Here is a 14,958-nt window from a genome sequence, read left to right as displayed (position 1 = left end):
AATAGAAACCTAATCCAAATAGACTACCTTAATCAAACAACCTCTCTGATTAACAGAATACAGAGCCTCTTTTCTTTTTTGATATTTTTCTTCTTACATTTTCTATCCCTCTCTTGCTTTTATACCAGTTTCTCTACATCAGATCCAAGAGATTTCTGGTGCTCTATACTACCTACACGTGGCTCTTACTAACAACTCTTGGCCACTCCATACCTAATATAAGTAAAATACTAAAGTACCCATAAACTAAAGAGATCTCCAAGTCTGTCCTAATAGGACATGACAATGCCTTCCCCTTTAAAATCCTTGTCCTCAAGGATTGAAATGAGGGTAATGAGCAGTAATGCTCGACCAGTCTTCCCATGTGGAGTCTTCAGGTACTGTGTTAGACCATTGGACAAGCACCTGTGTCACTGCTTTGTTGTTCCGATGGACAATTATTCTTGACAGAATAACTACTGGCTCCACTAAAAACTGGCATGTTTTGTCCACCAATGGTAGTTGAGGTACTGGTGTTATTGTAATCCCTAATTTCGGTTTCAGTTGTGAAACATGGAACACTGGATGGATTTTGGAGCCAATTGGTAGTTGTAACTTGTATGCGACCACCCCAATTCGAGCTAGGACTTGAAAAGGACCATAGAACTTGGCGGATAACTTCAAGTTTTTGCGGAGAGCTACTGATGTTTGTCGGTATGGCTGGACCTTCAAGTATACCCAATCACCAACGACAAATGACCTCTCTGTTCTTTTCTTGTCGGCATAGAATTTCATCCGCTCTTGGGCCTTGTACAGATCATCTTTAATCACTTCAACCATGGCCTGTCTTTCTTTCAAATAATCATCCACTGCTGCTATGGAATGAGTGACATTAGCTGGGATAGCCAAATGGGGTGGAGAGTAGCCATACAAGGCAGTAAATGGAGCCATTTTAAGGCTGGTGTGGTAGTTAGTATTAAACCACCACTCAGCAAGTGGAAACCACTTGACCCAACTCTGAGGTTTGTGTCCTATCATGCATCTCAAGTAAGTCTCGAGGCAAGCATTAGTTCTCTCCGTTTGCCCATCTGTTTGGGGATGATAAGAGGTGCTTAGGTGGAGTTCAGTTCCAAGTGCTTTGAAGAGATTCTACTAGAAAGAGCTAATAAAGATTTTGTCTCAGTCTAGTGTAATGGATTGGGGAAGGCCATGCAACTTGTATATGTTGTCCATGAAGACCTTGGCAACTATAGTAGATGTGTATGGGTGACTGAGGCTAATGAAGTGACTATATTTAGTCAATCTGTCCACAACCACTAATATAATTTCTTTACCTTCAACTTTGGGTAGTCCTTCTATGAAGTCCATGCTGATGTGTTGCCAAGCATGATGTGGTACAGGTAGTGGTTGTAGTAAACCAACTGGAAAAATGTGTTCTCCCTTGCATCTTTGACAAACATCACATATACTAACAGTGTCTAAGACCTCCTTCTTCATGCCAGGCCAATAGAAATGTGATTTTGCCCTGAGGTAACTACCTTGAATGCCTAAGTGACCTCCAACAGAAGAATAGTGCACCGTAGTCAATAGTCGCTTCCTCAAGTCCTTGTTGTTGCCAATATATAACCTGCCTTTATATTGCACCATCCCAACCACATATGAATAGTTTTTAATGCTATCTGGTGTCACTAACAACTGTGAAATGAGTTGTTGTATGACTTGGTCTTGTTCATAACTGAGAATTACTTCTTTCATCCACTGTGGCTGCACTGTAGATATTATATGGCATGACCCTTGTTCCTCCATTACTCGAGAGAGAGCATCAGCAGCAGAATTTTCCTTTTCTCTTTTGTATTTTATTTCATAATCGAATCCTAGGAGCTTTGTGAGCCATCTTTGTTGTAGTAGAGTAGTTATCCTCTGCTCCATGAAAAATTTGATGCTATGTTGATCTGTGTGAATGATGAAGTGATGTCCTATTAGGTAAGCTCTCCATCGGGTTACAGCCATGACAATGGCCAACAACTCTTTCTCATAAGTGGAGAAGCCCAAGGCTTTAGGACCTAATGTTTTGCTGAAAAAAGCAATAGGTTTGCCTTCTTGCATAAGTACTGCCCCAACTCCCCTTGCGCAAGCATCAGTTTCTATAACAAATGGCCTTGTGAAATCAGGTAAGGCAAGAACTGGAGTGGTGGTCATAGCCGTTTTAAGTTGCATAAATGCATCTTCCGCCACTTTGGACCATTTGAAGTTGTTCTTCTTCAACATTTCAGTGAGAGGTTTGCTAATATTTCCATAACCTTGAACATATCTCCTGTAATAGCCAGTAAGTCCCAAAAAATCTCGTAGACCTTTAATTGTTTTTGGTTTAGGCCAATTGACCATGGCCTCAATCTTAGAAGGATCAGCAGCAACTCCCGTTGGTGTAATGAGGTGGCTTAGATATTCTAATTGAGGCTGAGCAAAGGAGCATTTGGAGACCTTGGCGTATAGGGTGTGTGTTCTAAGAATGTCCAACACCTGTCTTAAGTGTATAAGGTGTTCTTCAAGTGAAGTGATGTACACGAGGATGTCATCGAAGAAGACTAACACAAATTTCCTGAGGTAAGGGTTGAAGATGTCATTCATTAAAGCTTGAAATGTCGCAGGGGCATTAGTAAGTCCAAACGGCATTACCTTAAACTCATAGTGGCCTTGGTGAGTTCGGAAGGCAGTCTTGTATATGTCAGCATCATGTACCCTTATCTGATGGTATCCGAACCTGAGATCAATCCTGGAAAATATTCGAGCCCCATGTAACTCATGGAGAAGTTCATCAATAATTGGCATAGGGAATTTGTCCTTGATGGTCATCTCGTTGAGTTTTCTGTAGTCGACACAAAATCGCCATGAGCCATCTTTCTTTTTATCGAGTAGAACTGGAGAAGCAAACGGACTATGACTAGGTTGGATGAAGCCTGAGTGTAACATTTCCTTCATTAGTGTTTTCAACACAGCCTTTTGAATATATGGGTGTTTATAGGGTCTTTGGTTGGTGGGTTCTGCATTTCGCTTAAGAGGGATATTCATAAGCACCAAAAACTGTACTATAAAACCCCATAGAGACATAATATTTCGGTTAATTTTATGTTTAATAATCATGAAATAATCGTTTTTTCGTGTTTTTGCAGGTTGGAGCAACTAACGTACAAATAATGATAAAACCAGCATTTAAACACGGAATAGAGAGTGTACATAAGCTTTCCGATTAAGCCCATGTGAAGCCCAACAAATTCGCACAGAAGCATCAAACTTCCGAAGCTCCTACCTCTTGAACCAGGACTCCGAATGCGACAAATGAGCTACTCAGACGATCAGTGCGATTAACTCTACGCATAGACGGGAAGTTGTAAAATTGTCAAAAGACCGGACTGCCACTAGACTGCACATGGACCCACTATATGAGCCCGCAAAATTTGAATCATCATACAAGTCAAGACAAAGGTGCAAATAATTGGTGCAAAAGTGACACCTTGCATGTAGTTAATAAAGTTAGATGAGATTAGGTGTTAATAGTCAAAAAAAGATAGGTGTCACTTTTTTGTGGATTGTGTGGGTAAGAAGGAAGTAAATGTGGTTTGGTGTTTCACGTGGGAGGAAATGAGATTTCTCTCAAATTGAGAAGAAAACAAAACAAGGGGGGATGCACTACATTGATTGACTTGACTCTTGTTCCATTTAAATTCCTAGTCTTTATCTTTTGGAAGGGAGTTTTTTTGTTGTTTTTTAGAAAGAAAGCTTGTAAGATGTTAATGGTGGAAACACTTTCTAGTTTCTAATAAAATTTCTTTCTTTCTTAGGTAATCTGTTTTTTACATTCCTTTCTTCTTTTTATTACTTATTAGTTTGTATCTTACAAGAATAAACCCAAGGGTCATGAGCTAAAATTCTCCAAGGTGGAGGGTTAATGATGCTCATGTGAGGGTTTGTATAGATTTCTTTGTAGTAAGATTCTCTGCCTAGACCTAAAGACGCATATAACACACTACCCCAAAATGGTAGTGTCCGGCCAAACTTGAGGCCTGGAAGTGAAGAAATACCGAAAAGTGATAGATATCAAATGGCGTTGCTGCCATTCTAAAGACCCAAGGACCTGTGCTTGCAAACTGGAATTGCTCCAAGGGGAAACCCCCCACTCTCATCCTTTCATTTTTTTTTTTTTTTTTTGAAATCTCCCGCGTTTTGCTACTGATCCACATGCTGCTTTTGGTTGCACTTACAGGTTCCAAATGTTAGGACCTGGAAACTAAGCTTACTGTGAATTTTTTTGACTTGTTGTGCACGTTTCTTTTCTTTGGCGGACTTGCGGGACGCTAACAGGTTTCAAATTTTAATAAACTATTGTATGATTCACATGTATGCAGTTATGTCGTAGCATGGACTATTATTTGCGTATTAGGTTAAAAATATGCATGAATCATGTGAATACGCCTGTAAATATCTATATACGATTCAGTGACTATGAATTGCATATAAATGTATATGTACATGTCTATGGTACTGTTTTGCATGGTTATATAAGTTGCATGTTTAGCATATATATAAATATGGATGGAATATAATTGCATGTTGGTATATTTAACTTTTGAGTTATACATAGTAATTAGAGTGTGTTTTGGTATTTTGGCCATAACTTTGGTTACGGTTCTCTGAATCACGTGTGTGAGCTCAATTCGAAAAGATCTCGATGGCGCGCACACTGTCACCACCCAGCTATGCTCGATGGAGGTCATTTTCGAGGTCAAAAACCACTGTTTACCCCTCCAAAATCATCATTTTAGAAAATTGTCTTGTTTAATAAGTCGATTTTGTCATGAAAAAAAAGAACATTCCAACGAGGGTTAAAATCTGAGTTGGGTAAGTTGTTTCTAAACCCTCCGGGGTGAAGCTACTCTCTATATGACAATCGCAATCTCAATGAGTATTGATGAAATTGAATTATTATACAAAACAAGAGTCGTAATTTAGTTTATGTATAATATGTTGCATGTTTAGTTTACGTCTTTGCCTAGTCGTATATATCTCGTTATTATATAATATCTTAAGCATGTCACCATAATGAGATAATGTATGAGTGATTACAATTTGCCTGTTAGTGTAGATATACGTATACGTAATATATATTTACCTATTTGCCTACATATACGTATTACTGATATGTATTTTCCTGTACGTATCGAAGTATTTATTGATGATACAATCTTACCTATTCGTATTGCTATACGTATGAGTAGAGTATCTTCACATGCTCCTGTATCTAGTAATGTATGAGTAGGTCGTATTTGCATAATTATACTTTCTCCCTTGCATAAATTTTTAAAAAATATATAAATAAATAAATAAATAATATAAAAAATATAAAAAAATTAAGACAGGACCTTGCATAAATTTTAATTCCATAAATCTTAAATCATATTCCAACAGTGCCCCTAGGAAACTTAAAAGATTGAGGTTACTTAATTAGAACCGTGTTTGCACAGAAAGCCTCCCTCATATCTCTCTTGTGACCTGGCTGTTGGTTTATACACACGTATTTTTAGCTTCACTGCTACGTTAGCAGCAGCTTAGGCCTACGTTGTTCAACGGTAATGCTTGAAGATAATCATAAAATTCAAGTAATAATAAGTTTCTTCTGTCAATTAGATCTAATTTTATGCTTGCATGAGATTAAGGTCTGGTTCTACTAAAGAATTTGAACATACTTATCGTAGGAGAAAATACGATAAGCATTTGCATAAGTTCTCACCTCCACAAAGTTATTCATCTATTAATCCAAATCAACAAGATTCCTTGTCACCATTCCCTTCATTCGTTATGGCTAATGTAAATCCACCAGCTGAGAAGCCCCTTTCGGACTTCTATACAGCATTATAAGAAGGACCTTCTTCCTGCATCAAACTCGAGGATATTGTCAGTGATTTTCGAATCCTGCCCAACGTTTTTAGTTTGTTACCTGTTTATCATGGTTTGGATCATGAAAAACCGTACAATCACCTCCGTAGGCTTCAGCAAGTGGCCATAACATTTCACCATCCAGCAATCTCTAAGGAACAACTCTTGCTTCGGTTATTTCCTTTCACTTTAGCGGATAAAGCGTCACTTTGGCTAGTAGGACAACAACCACAATCCATAGAAACATGAAATAAACTTGTCCAAGATTTCATGCTACAATTTTACACTCAAAAGAAAACCACTGAAATGTTTCAAAAAATCCAATTCTTTCGTCAAAATCCTCATGAATCCTTTACAGAAGCATGGAGTCGATTTACGGATCTTCTTTTAGAATGTCCTCATCATCAGCTCGACACCGCTGTCCTTGTTCGTTCATTCTTTAATGGACTATCCGATCATCAAAAAGAAACTCTCGACATAATGAACGGCGGTTGTTTTATGGACAAAGGAGCTACTGAAGCATATACTATTCTTGAAAAACAAGCAAAAAGAGGTACACATTGGGGTAACGCTGATTTTTCTAGGTCATCTAAGGATAGTGTTCCAAAAACTACATCTATTTTTTAGGTAAAAAATGATCCCGAATTAAAAAATCTGATAGAATCCCTCACTAAAAAAGTAGATGCTCTCGCAGTTCAAGTAAACGACCAACTCCCACAACAGGTCATGAACATTAACACCTACCCATGTGTTTTTTGTCTTAGTCCTGACCATCCTGATGCGTATTGTCCCTTGTTATATGTTTCCCCTACTCAACCATCGGAGGAGGCATGTGCATTCAACATTCCTAATGCACCTTGGAGACAACATCAAATTTAAACTTACCAAAATAACCAACGGATGGGGGCTCCTCCAGGTTTCGCAAATCCACCTGTTCGACAACCCAATAACTTTATTCCATACCGCCAAAGAAATAATCAGCAATACCAACAAAGTCAAAATCAATTTCAAAGTAATTCTAATGATAACTATCAAAACAACCGCAGCCTTGTTCCAGCCAATCCAACTTCTGGCTATAATCAACAACTTCTTAGCAATAATCGTGAACTAGTCCCTGTTGCACAACCTATACCTCTCGCTACTGATAGGACAAACGAGACTTTGTTCGCTTACATGAACCAACAATCCCAAATCCTAACGTCTATCCAACAATCACTTCAACAATTAGCACAAGAAAAGAGTCAGAAAGGTGTGTTTCCTGGCCAAGCAGTTCCGAACCCTAAGCCAGCGAACACTGCATGTGAAGTTACCAATGCACCTAATACAAATGCTCCAAACCAAGGTGAGGTGAATGTCATAACTACTCTTCATTCTGGCAAAATCGTTGACAATCAAATCCGTATGCCAGATGATCAAACAAACGTAACCAAAGGTTCCAGCGAATCAGCTCCCGATAATGAACCTATAGTGGGAACACAAAGTTTATCAAAGTCACCAATTCATAAATTGGGAAATGAGCGAACGGATCCTTATGCCAAATTCCGCCCTAAGGCACCATTTCCTGCCCGTTTGACAAAGAATAAACCTGACGAAAATTTTGATGAAATTTGAGAAACTTTTAAGAATTTAACAATAAACTTACCTTTTCTTGATGCCCTAAAACAATTGCCAAAACATGCTAAATTTCTAAAAGATATGTGCACCACAAAAAGGAGAACAAATGTTCCTCAACAAGCATTCCTTACCGAACAGTTTCCGTCAATCACCGAATACAATGGTATAGTCAAATACAAGGACCCTAGCCGGTAGACCAACAGCTCCATGCACATTAGGTGACAAATATACGGCCACTGCACTACTAGTCCTAGGAGCTAGTGTGAACTTACTTCCTTATTACTTATTCAAACAACTAGGTCTTCATGAGCTTAAACCTACCACGATGACTCTATAGTTAGCGGATCGTTCCATTAAGTATCCAAAAGGCATTGTGGAAAACGTCCTTGTAAAAGTCCAATATTTTTTCTATCCCGTCGATTTTGTCATTTTGGATACAGAAGTTGCTTGTGACTCCATTCCCATAATATTAGGGCGTCCCTTCCTAGCGACTACTAATGCTCTCATAAACTATAGGGATGGTTCTATGACCATGTCCTTCAGAAATCTTTCGGTCGAGGTTAACGTGTTCAAGTTGATGAAACAAATTCCAGAGAATGAAAATAATGGTGAAGTTAACTTGGTTGACACCCTTGTACAAGAATGTTTCAAACTCTTTTCCTGACGATGAAGTACACTAATTTCTTTCATTTGGTGATTCTGAATTTGATGTTGATGCTTATTCGCAGGATGTAAACGAGTTATTAGAGTCAATACCACTATTTGACCTTACGACCATCCTTTCAAGCGACTTGGATGAGCATCAGTCTATTTTCTTTATGGAAAATAATTTTCCTCAAGAATCTTTAATACCCACTCCTCCCACCCCTGACTTAAAGCATATTCCTTCGGAATTAAAATACGTACATCTTAAACCAGATGGTAGTCACCCAATTATCATATCATCACAATTGACTGCCGATCAGGAATCACGTTTAATTAATGTCATTCAAGGACATCGTTCTGCTATTGGATGGTCTCTCGATAACATTAAAGGCATTGACCCTAATGTGTGCACCCATCGCATACATCTTGAAGAAAATGTCAAGACGTCACGTGAGCCGCAACATCGTCTTAATCCCACCATGAAGGAGGTGGTACGGGAAGAAATTTTAAGGTTACTCGATGCCGGTATTATTTACCCTATCTCGGATAGTGTTTGGGTGAGTCCGGTTACCGCGTTGTTCCCAAAGAAGTCCGCATTCTGGTTGTGCGAAATGATAAAGATGAATGCATCTCCGCTCGTATTCCAGTGTGGTGGCGAATATGCATTGACTATCGCAAACTTAATGCGGTCACTCGTAAAGATCATTTCCCCTTCCCTTCATTGATCAGATGCTTAAACGGTTAGCGGGTCATGCATTTTACTGTTTTCTTTATGGTTATTCAGGATATTTTCAAATAATCATAGATCCTGCTGATCAAGAAAAAACGACGTTCACCTGTCATTTTGGTACATTTGTATATAAACGAATGTCTTTTGGCCTTTGCAATGCACCTGGTACATTCCAACGTTGTATGCTTCATATTTTCAGTGATATGGTTGAATGCTTTATGGAAGTGTTCATGGATGATTTCTCAATATATGGTAATTCTTTCGATAGCTGTTTATCAAATCTTGAAAAAGTTTTAGTACGTTGTGAAGAGAAAAATTTCGTTCTTAATTGGGAAAAATGTCATTTTATGGTTACAAAAAGAATAGTTCTAGGTCATATCGTTTCAAAGGATGGAATCGAAGTCGATAAAGCTAAGATTGAAAAAATTGCTTCCCTTCCTATACCAAAATCAGTTCGCGACATACGTGCATTTTTAGGACACGCAGGATTCTATAGGAGATTTATTCAAGATTTCTCAAAGGTTGCTCAACCTTTAACAAATCTCCTACTTAAAGATGTCGTATTTGACTTCACTTTCAATTGCAAACAAGTATTTGAGACTTTAAAATCCGCCCTGACTACAGCTCCTATAATTCAACCACCTGATTGGTCTAAACCTTTTGAATTAATGTGTGATGCGAGTGACTACGCTATTGGAGCTGTCCTAGGGCAACGCCGAGAGAACAAGCCAATTGTCATTTACTACGCTAGTAAAACTCTTAATGAAGTTCAACGTAACTATACCACCACTGAGAAAGAGTTTCTCGCAGTTGTATATGCCCTGGATAAGTTTCATCCTTACCTAGTTGGTTCTTCCACAATAGTCTACACCGACCATGCGGCGTTTCGTTACCTATTAGCGAAAAAAGATGCAAAATAGCGGTTGATCCGCTGGATCCTTTTCTTGCAAGAGTTTACTCTATAAATTAAAGATAAAAAAGGTTGCGAGAATGTGGTTGCAGACCATTTATCACGAATCGTCAATGATGTCGACCCCATCTGTGATTTATTTCCGGATGAACACTTGTATTCCATTTTTTTCATCTCCTTGGTACGCTGATATAGTAAACTACCTAGTTATACCGAGGAGGTCCCTTCATCTTGGACTCGTAAGGACCGGAAAATGTTTTTATCCACTATGAAATTTTATTTCTGGGATGATCCATACCTCTTCAAGTATTGATTCGACCAACTACTCCACCGTTGCATTCCCAACTGGGAACACAATGACGTGTTATCCTTCTGCCATGAACAATCTTGTGGTGGTCATTTCAGTGATAAGAAAACAGCGGCCAAGTTAAGGTTCTACAATGTGGATTTTATTGGCCAATACTATTTAAAGATGCACATGAGCATTGCAAAGCATGCACCCGCTGCCAACAGCTAAGACGCATTATTCAACGCAATATGATGCCCTTAAATCCAATTTTAATTGTGGAAATTTTTTATGTTTGGGGCATTGACTTCATGGGTCCCTTTCCAAATTCTCACGGCTTTCTATACATACTAGTAGTTGTTGACTATGTGTCAAAATGGATTGAGGCGATGGCCTGTCGTACTAATGATCATAAAACTGTCATTTTGTTCGTAAAGGAAAATATTTTCTCTCGATTTGGTGTTCCCAAAGCTATTATTAGTGATGAGGGAAAACATTTTTGTAATAAAAATTTTGAATTGTTAGTAAAGAAATATGGAGTCACTCACAAGGTAGCAACTTCGTATCATCCTCAGACCAGTGGCCAAGTCGAAGTCTCTAATAGAGAGATCAAATCCATTTTAGAAAAAACAGTTAATCCATCTAGAAAAGACTGGTCTCTCAAATTATCTGATGCCTTGTGGGCATATAGAACGGCTTTTAAGACACCTATAGGCATGTCCCCTTACCGTCTCATTTTTGGTAAACCTTGTCATCTACCGGTTGAACTTGAGCATCGTGCTTTATGGACCATCAAAAACCTCAATTATAATACCAAGGCGGCAAGTGCGAAGCGAAAATTGCAGTTAAATGAGCTTGAGGAAATTCAGAGTGATGCCTATGATCTCTCGAAATCCTATAAAGCCAACATGAAAAGAGTGCATGACAAGCACATATTAAGAAAAGATTTCAAAATTGGTCAAAAAGTTTTGTTGTACAACTCGAGATTACACATTTTTCCCATAAAATTAAAAACTAGATGGTCTGGTCCTTTCACTGTCTCTGCTGTCACCCCTTATGGGGCTATCTCTTTGAAAAACTTAAATGATGACAGCGAATTTCAAGTAAATGGCCAACACCTTAAACATTATCATGAGTTGCGCTCTCCAGATGTCGAAGAAACTCTTCTCAAAGATCTAATCTACAGAGACTAAAAGATTCACTGGGGTACTTCCTTCCATGTGTGTAAGACAAGGGAAGTATGCCATTAGGGTAGCCGGGCCCTCTTCTATTTTCTTCTCTCAAATCTTCTAGAGTGTGTGGTTGCAAGCGCTGGAACCTTAGTCCACAAAAACTCTACTTCAGAACTGAGTATAAATGTCTTCTGATAATCGAGCAAACGTGCCTTTTGGAAAACAATGGGTACCAAAAATTTCAACTCCTTCCTTCTCTTTTCTTTTCTATTCTCTTCCTCGCGAACTCCAACTCATCATTTGGTGTAAATCTCACCCATCTCGAATAGGTAATGGTCGTAGTACTTTTGCTTGAAAGCGACGTGCGCGAAAGATGGGGTGGTGTATAAATTGTCAAACACCTTTCTGTCCAGGTCTTGAACTATTATCTGATATGAGCCGGTATAAGGTATATTGTCTGACACCATCTCAGCAGGATAAACTTCGCCGTCGCCCCGTTGTTCCCACATGTTGGGATTCGTCTTGAGGATCTGACGTTAAAAGACTCACATTCGTCTTGAGGATCTGACGTTAAAAGACTCATGTATATACTCGTGTCTTTTATTTTCACCTTTTCACTAAGTGTTGTGCACAAAGAGAGTCGTGATGTGCAACATCGGATGGTCCCTCGTTCGCACGGGCAATGGATTTCACCAGGCCAACCCTGACTAGTTTTCTATTTGATGATAGTTTGGGGCAGTTTGAGGCTATACCATATGTACTAAGGGTAATATTATTATTAGACCATTGCACATTGGTTAGGGATGGTACCGTCCTGAACCTTAGGCCCCCAAAACATAAAGGTTAAGCCACAGTCTGGCTGGATTGGGTTCGCCCCAGAGCAGACATGACAATTGCCTGATTTTACTGTAATGGTTTTCTTCTTGAAGTCCGATGTTGTTAACACGTTCCTCTCCCCTTGTAAATTTGTACAAAAAAAATAAAAAATAAAAAATGGGGGGTTGCATTCTATTTTTACAAGATTCAACCCCCCCAAATAAAAATAAAAATGTTTGAATGTGCCTTTGTCATATTCCATTGGATGGCATTTTTAATGCCGGTCGTTTTGACATCTCATTCGTTCAATTTGTAGTTAAGACGAATCGAAATTCCGCATTTGAAATTTCGGTACATTTCAGAACATAAAGGGAATTTCCGGAATTCATTTGGGCTTGGGCCAAAAATTAGAACCCGACCCAAATCACATGTACGGTCAGATACCCAACGGTCAGATTTTCCATTATAAAATCCAACTCTCCTCATCCACTTTCACTCATCCCATTCTCTCATTCTCCACAGCTTAATCTTCACATATTATCTTTTCATTCAAAACAATGGAAAACTCTCACGAGGAAATAACTCGTCCACTAGGGAATTCCTAGTGGTTTAAGGCCTTGTTGCATACGGTCAATGCAACCGCTCTCTGCGAAACCAAATTTAGTTTAAGATGCACAGTTTTGGCCACTTATCTGTTTTAATGTCTCTTCTTTGCTTGAGGACAAGCAAAGTGCTGTTTGGGGAAGATGTGATAAGCACCAAAAACTGTACTATAAAACCCCATAAAGACATAATATTTCGGTTAATTTTGTGTTTAATAATCATGAAATAATCGCTTTTTTGTGTTTTTGCAAGTTAGAGCAACTAACGTACAAATAATGATAAAGCCACATTTAAACACATAATAGGGAGTGTACATAAGCTTTCCGATTAAGCGTGTGAAGCCCAACAAATCCGCGACGAAACATCAAACTTCCCGCTCTCTACCTCTTGAACTAGGACTCGAATGCACAAGTGAGTTCTTTCGGGCGATCGGTCGCGATGAACTTTACGATAAAGGGAAGTTATAAAATTGTCAAAAGATTGGACCGCCACTAGACTGCATGTGGACCCACTATACGGGCCCGCAAAATTTGATGAGTCATCATTCAAGTCAAGACAAAAGTGCAAATAATTAGTACAAAAGTGACACCTTGCATGTAGTTAATAAAGTTAGATGAGATTAGGTGTTAATAGTGAAAAAAAGATAGGTGTCACTTTTTTGTGGATTGTGGGGTAGAAAAGAAGTAAATGTGGTTTGGTGTTTCACGTGGGAGGAAATGAGATTTCTCTCAAATGGAGAAGAAAACAAAATAAGGGGGGATGCACTACATTGATTGCCCTAACTCTTGTTCCATTTAAATTCCTAGTCTTTATCTTTTGGAAGGGAGTTTTTTTGTTTTTTTAGAAAGTAATGGTGGAAACACTTTCTAGTTTCTAATAAAATTTCTTTCTTTCTTAGGTAATTTTTTTTTTACATTCCGTTCTTCTTTTTATTACTTATTAGTTTGTATCTTACAAGAATAAACCCAAGGATCATGAGCTAAAATCCTCCAAGGTGAAGGGTTAATGATGCTCATATGAGGCCGGGTTTGTATATATTTCTTTGTAATAGGATTCTCTGCCTAGACCTAAAGACGCATATAACACACAACCCCAAAATGGTAGTGTCCGGCCAAACTTGAGGCCTGGAAGTGAAGAAAGACTCGCATGCGCCTCCCTTTCCATGCCTGGGATAGCCGCGCGCACGAGCCTTAATTAACTCCTTGTTTCTAGATTTGACAGGATTATGTTTTATGAGTCCAGAAGTTGAGAAGGAGTTTCAGAGATGAAAGTCCAGTTCAACTTCTTATGGTAGAAATGGACTTAGAGATGAGTTTATCTCACTAGGGATCGGCGCCAACTTTCCAAGCGGTTCGGGTTTGATAATATACTCAAAACAGCTTAGAGACGGTAGAAATCTTATACTAAGATAAGATAATAAGTTCTTGCATGAGTATTATAATCTTCCACTACTTCTTTCTTCTTAAATATCTTGTAAAATTCTTAGTCTTTTTCTACCGTTTTCGTGTTTTCACATTTTTTTGCACTCGTTAGGACTTAAACAACAAAACCAAGCTTAGCTAGTAATTCAATATTAAACTTACTCACTAGTTCCCCTTTTAGAGCATTCAAAAGTTGTATGTTGTCCTAAAATTTAGGTTGGTTCGAATCCCTACTCAACTAAACGCAAGAAGACATGAGTAAAGACTTGAGTCTACTCCGAACGAAATAAAGATTTTGTATCTTTATACCGAAAAGTGATAGATATCAGATATGATGGTCTAAGTTTCTGGAGGGTGGTAAGCTTTTGGGATCCTTAAAAACATCGGTGAATTCGTGTAACAGTGAAGTGACTGATTCTGGGCTGTCTTGCTGAAGTTCTGTAGCCGTGATTGAAAATATTTGTCCTACTAAGGCATGTGTATTCTTCCTCAAAAACTTGGTTAAGGCCTTAGCATAAATCATTTTCACATAAGTGACCCCTTCTCCCCCTTTCAGAGTTATCTTTTCCCCCCTTTTTTTGAATGACAGTTGCAATTTCTGAAGGTTAATCAAAACATCACCACATTGCTTATGTCAATCCCTGCCAAGCACCATATCACAGCCTCCTAATGGTAAAAGTCTTATATTGTCTTCGAACATGTGACCTTGCATTTCCCATTTTAACTTATTACATATGGCTCTGCACACAGTTTTATCTCCATTGGCTACTGTCACCAACATATGAGCAGTTGGTTCTATGGGGCAACCCACTTGTTTAGCAACTTCGGGGTCTAGAAAGCTATGTGTACTA

At 38.6% G+C, this 14,958-nt stretch overlaps 1 protein-coding gene across 1 annotated transcript; it reads right to left on the bottom strand.

The window, feature by feature from the left end:
- Window positions 1-312: 312 nt before the first annotated feature.
- Window positions 313-930, bottom strand: LOC147472823 (uncharacterized). The gene has a single exon (XM_086588141.1). It carries the CDS (start codon window positions 928-930, stop codon window positions 313-315), a length of 618 nt encoding a protein of 205 aa, XP_086444267.1.
- Window positions 931-14,958: the final 14,028 nt, after the last annotated feature.

This window comes from Coptis chinensis, unplaced genomic scaffold, assembly GCF_015680905.1.
Source record: "Coptis chinensis isolate HL-2020 unplaced genomic scaffold, ASM1568090v1 utg724_pilon_pilon, whole genome shotgun sequence".
Taxonomy (NCBI): Eukaryota; Viridiplantae; Streptophyta; class Magnoliopsida; order Ranunculales; family Ranunculaceae; genus Coptis; species Coptis chinensis.
This window is presented reverse-complemented; position numbering and strand designations above follow the sequence as displayed.

Excerpts from the sequence above, each read along its gene's own strand:
- LOC147472823 (XM_086588141.1), bottom strand. The coding sequence starts at position 930 with ATGGCTCCATTTACTGCCTTGTATGGCTACTCTCCACCCCATTTGGCT.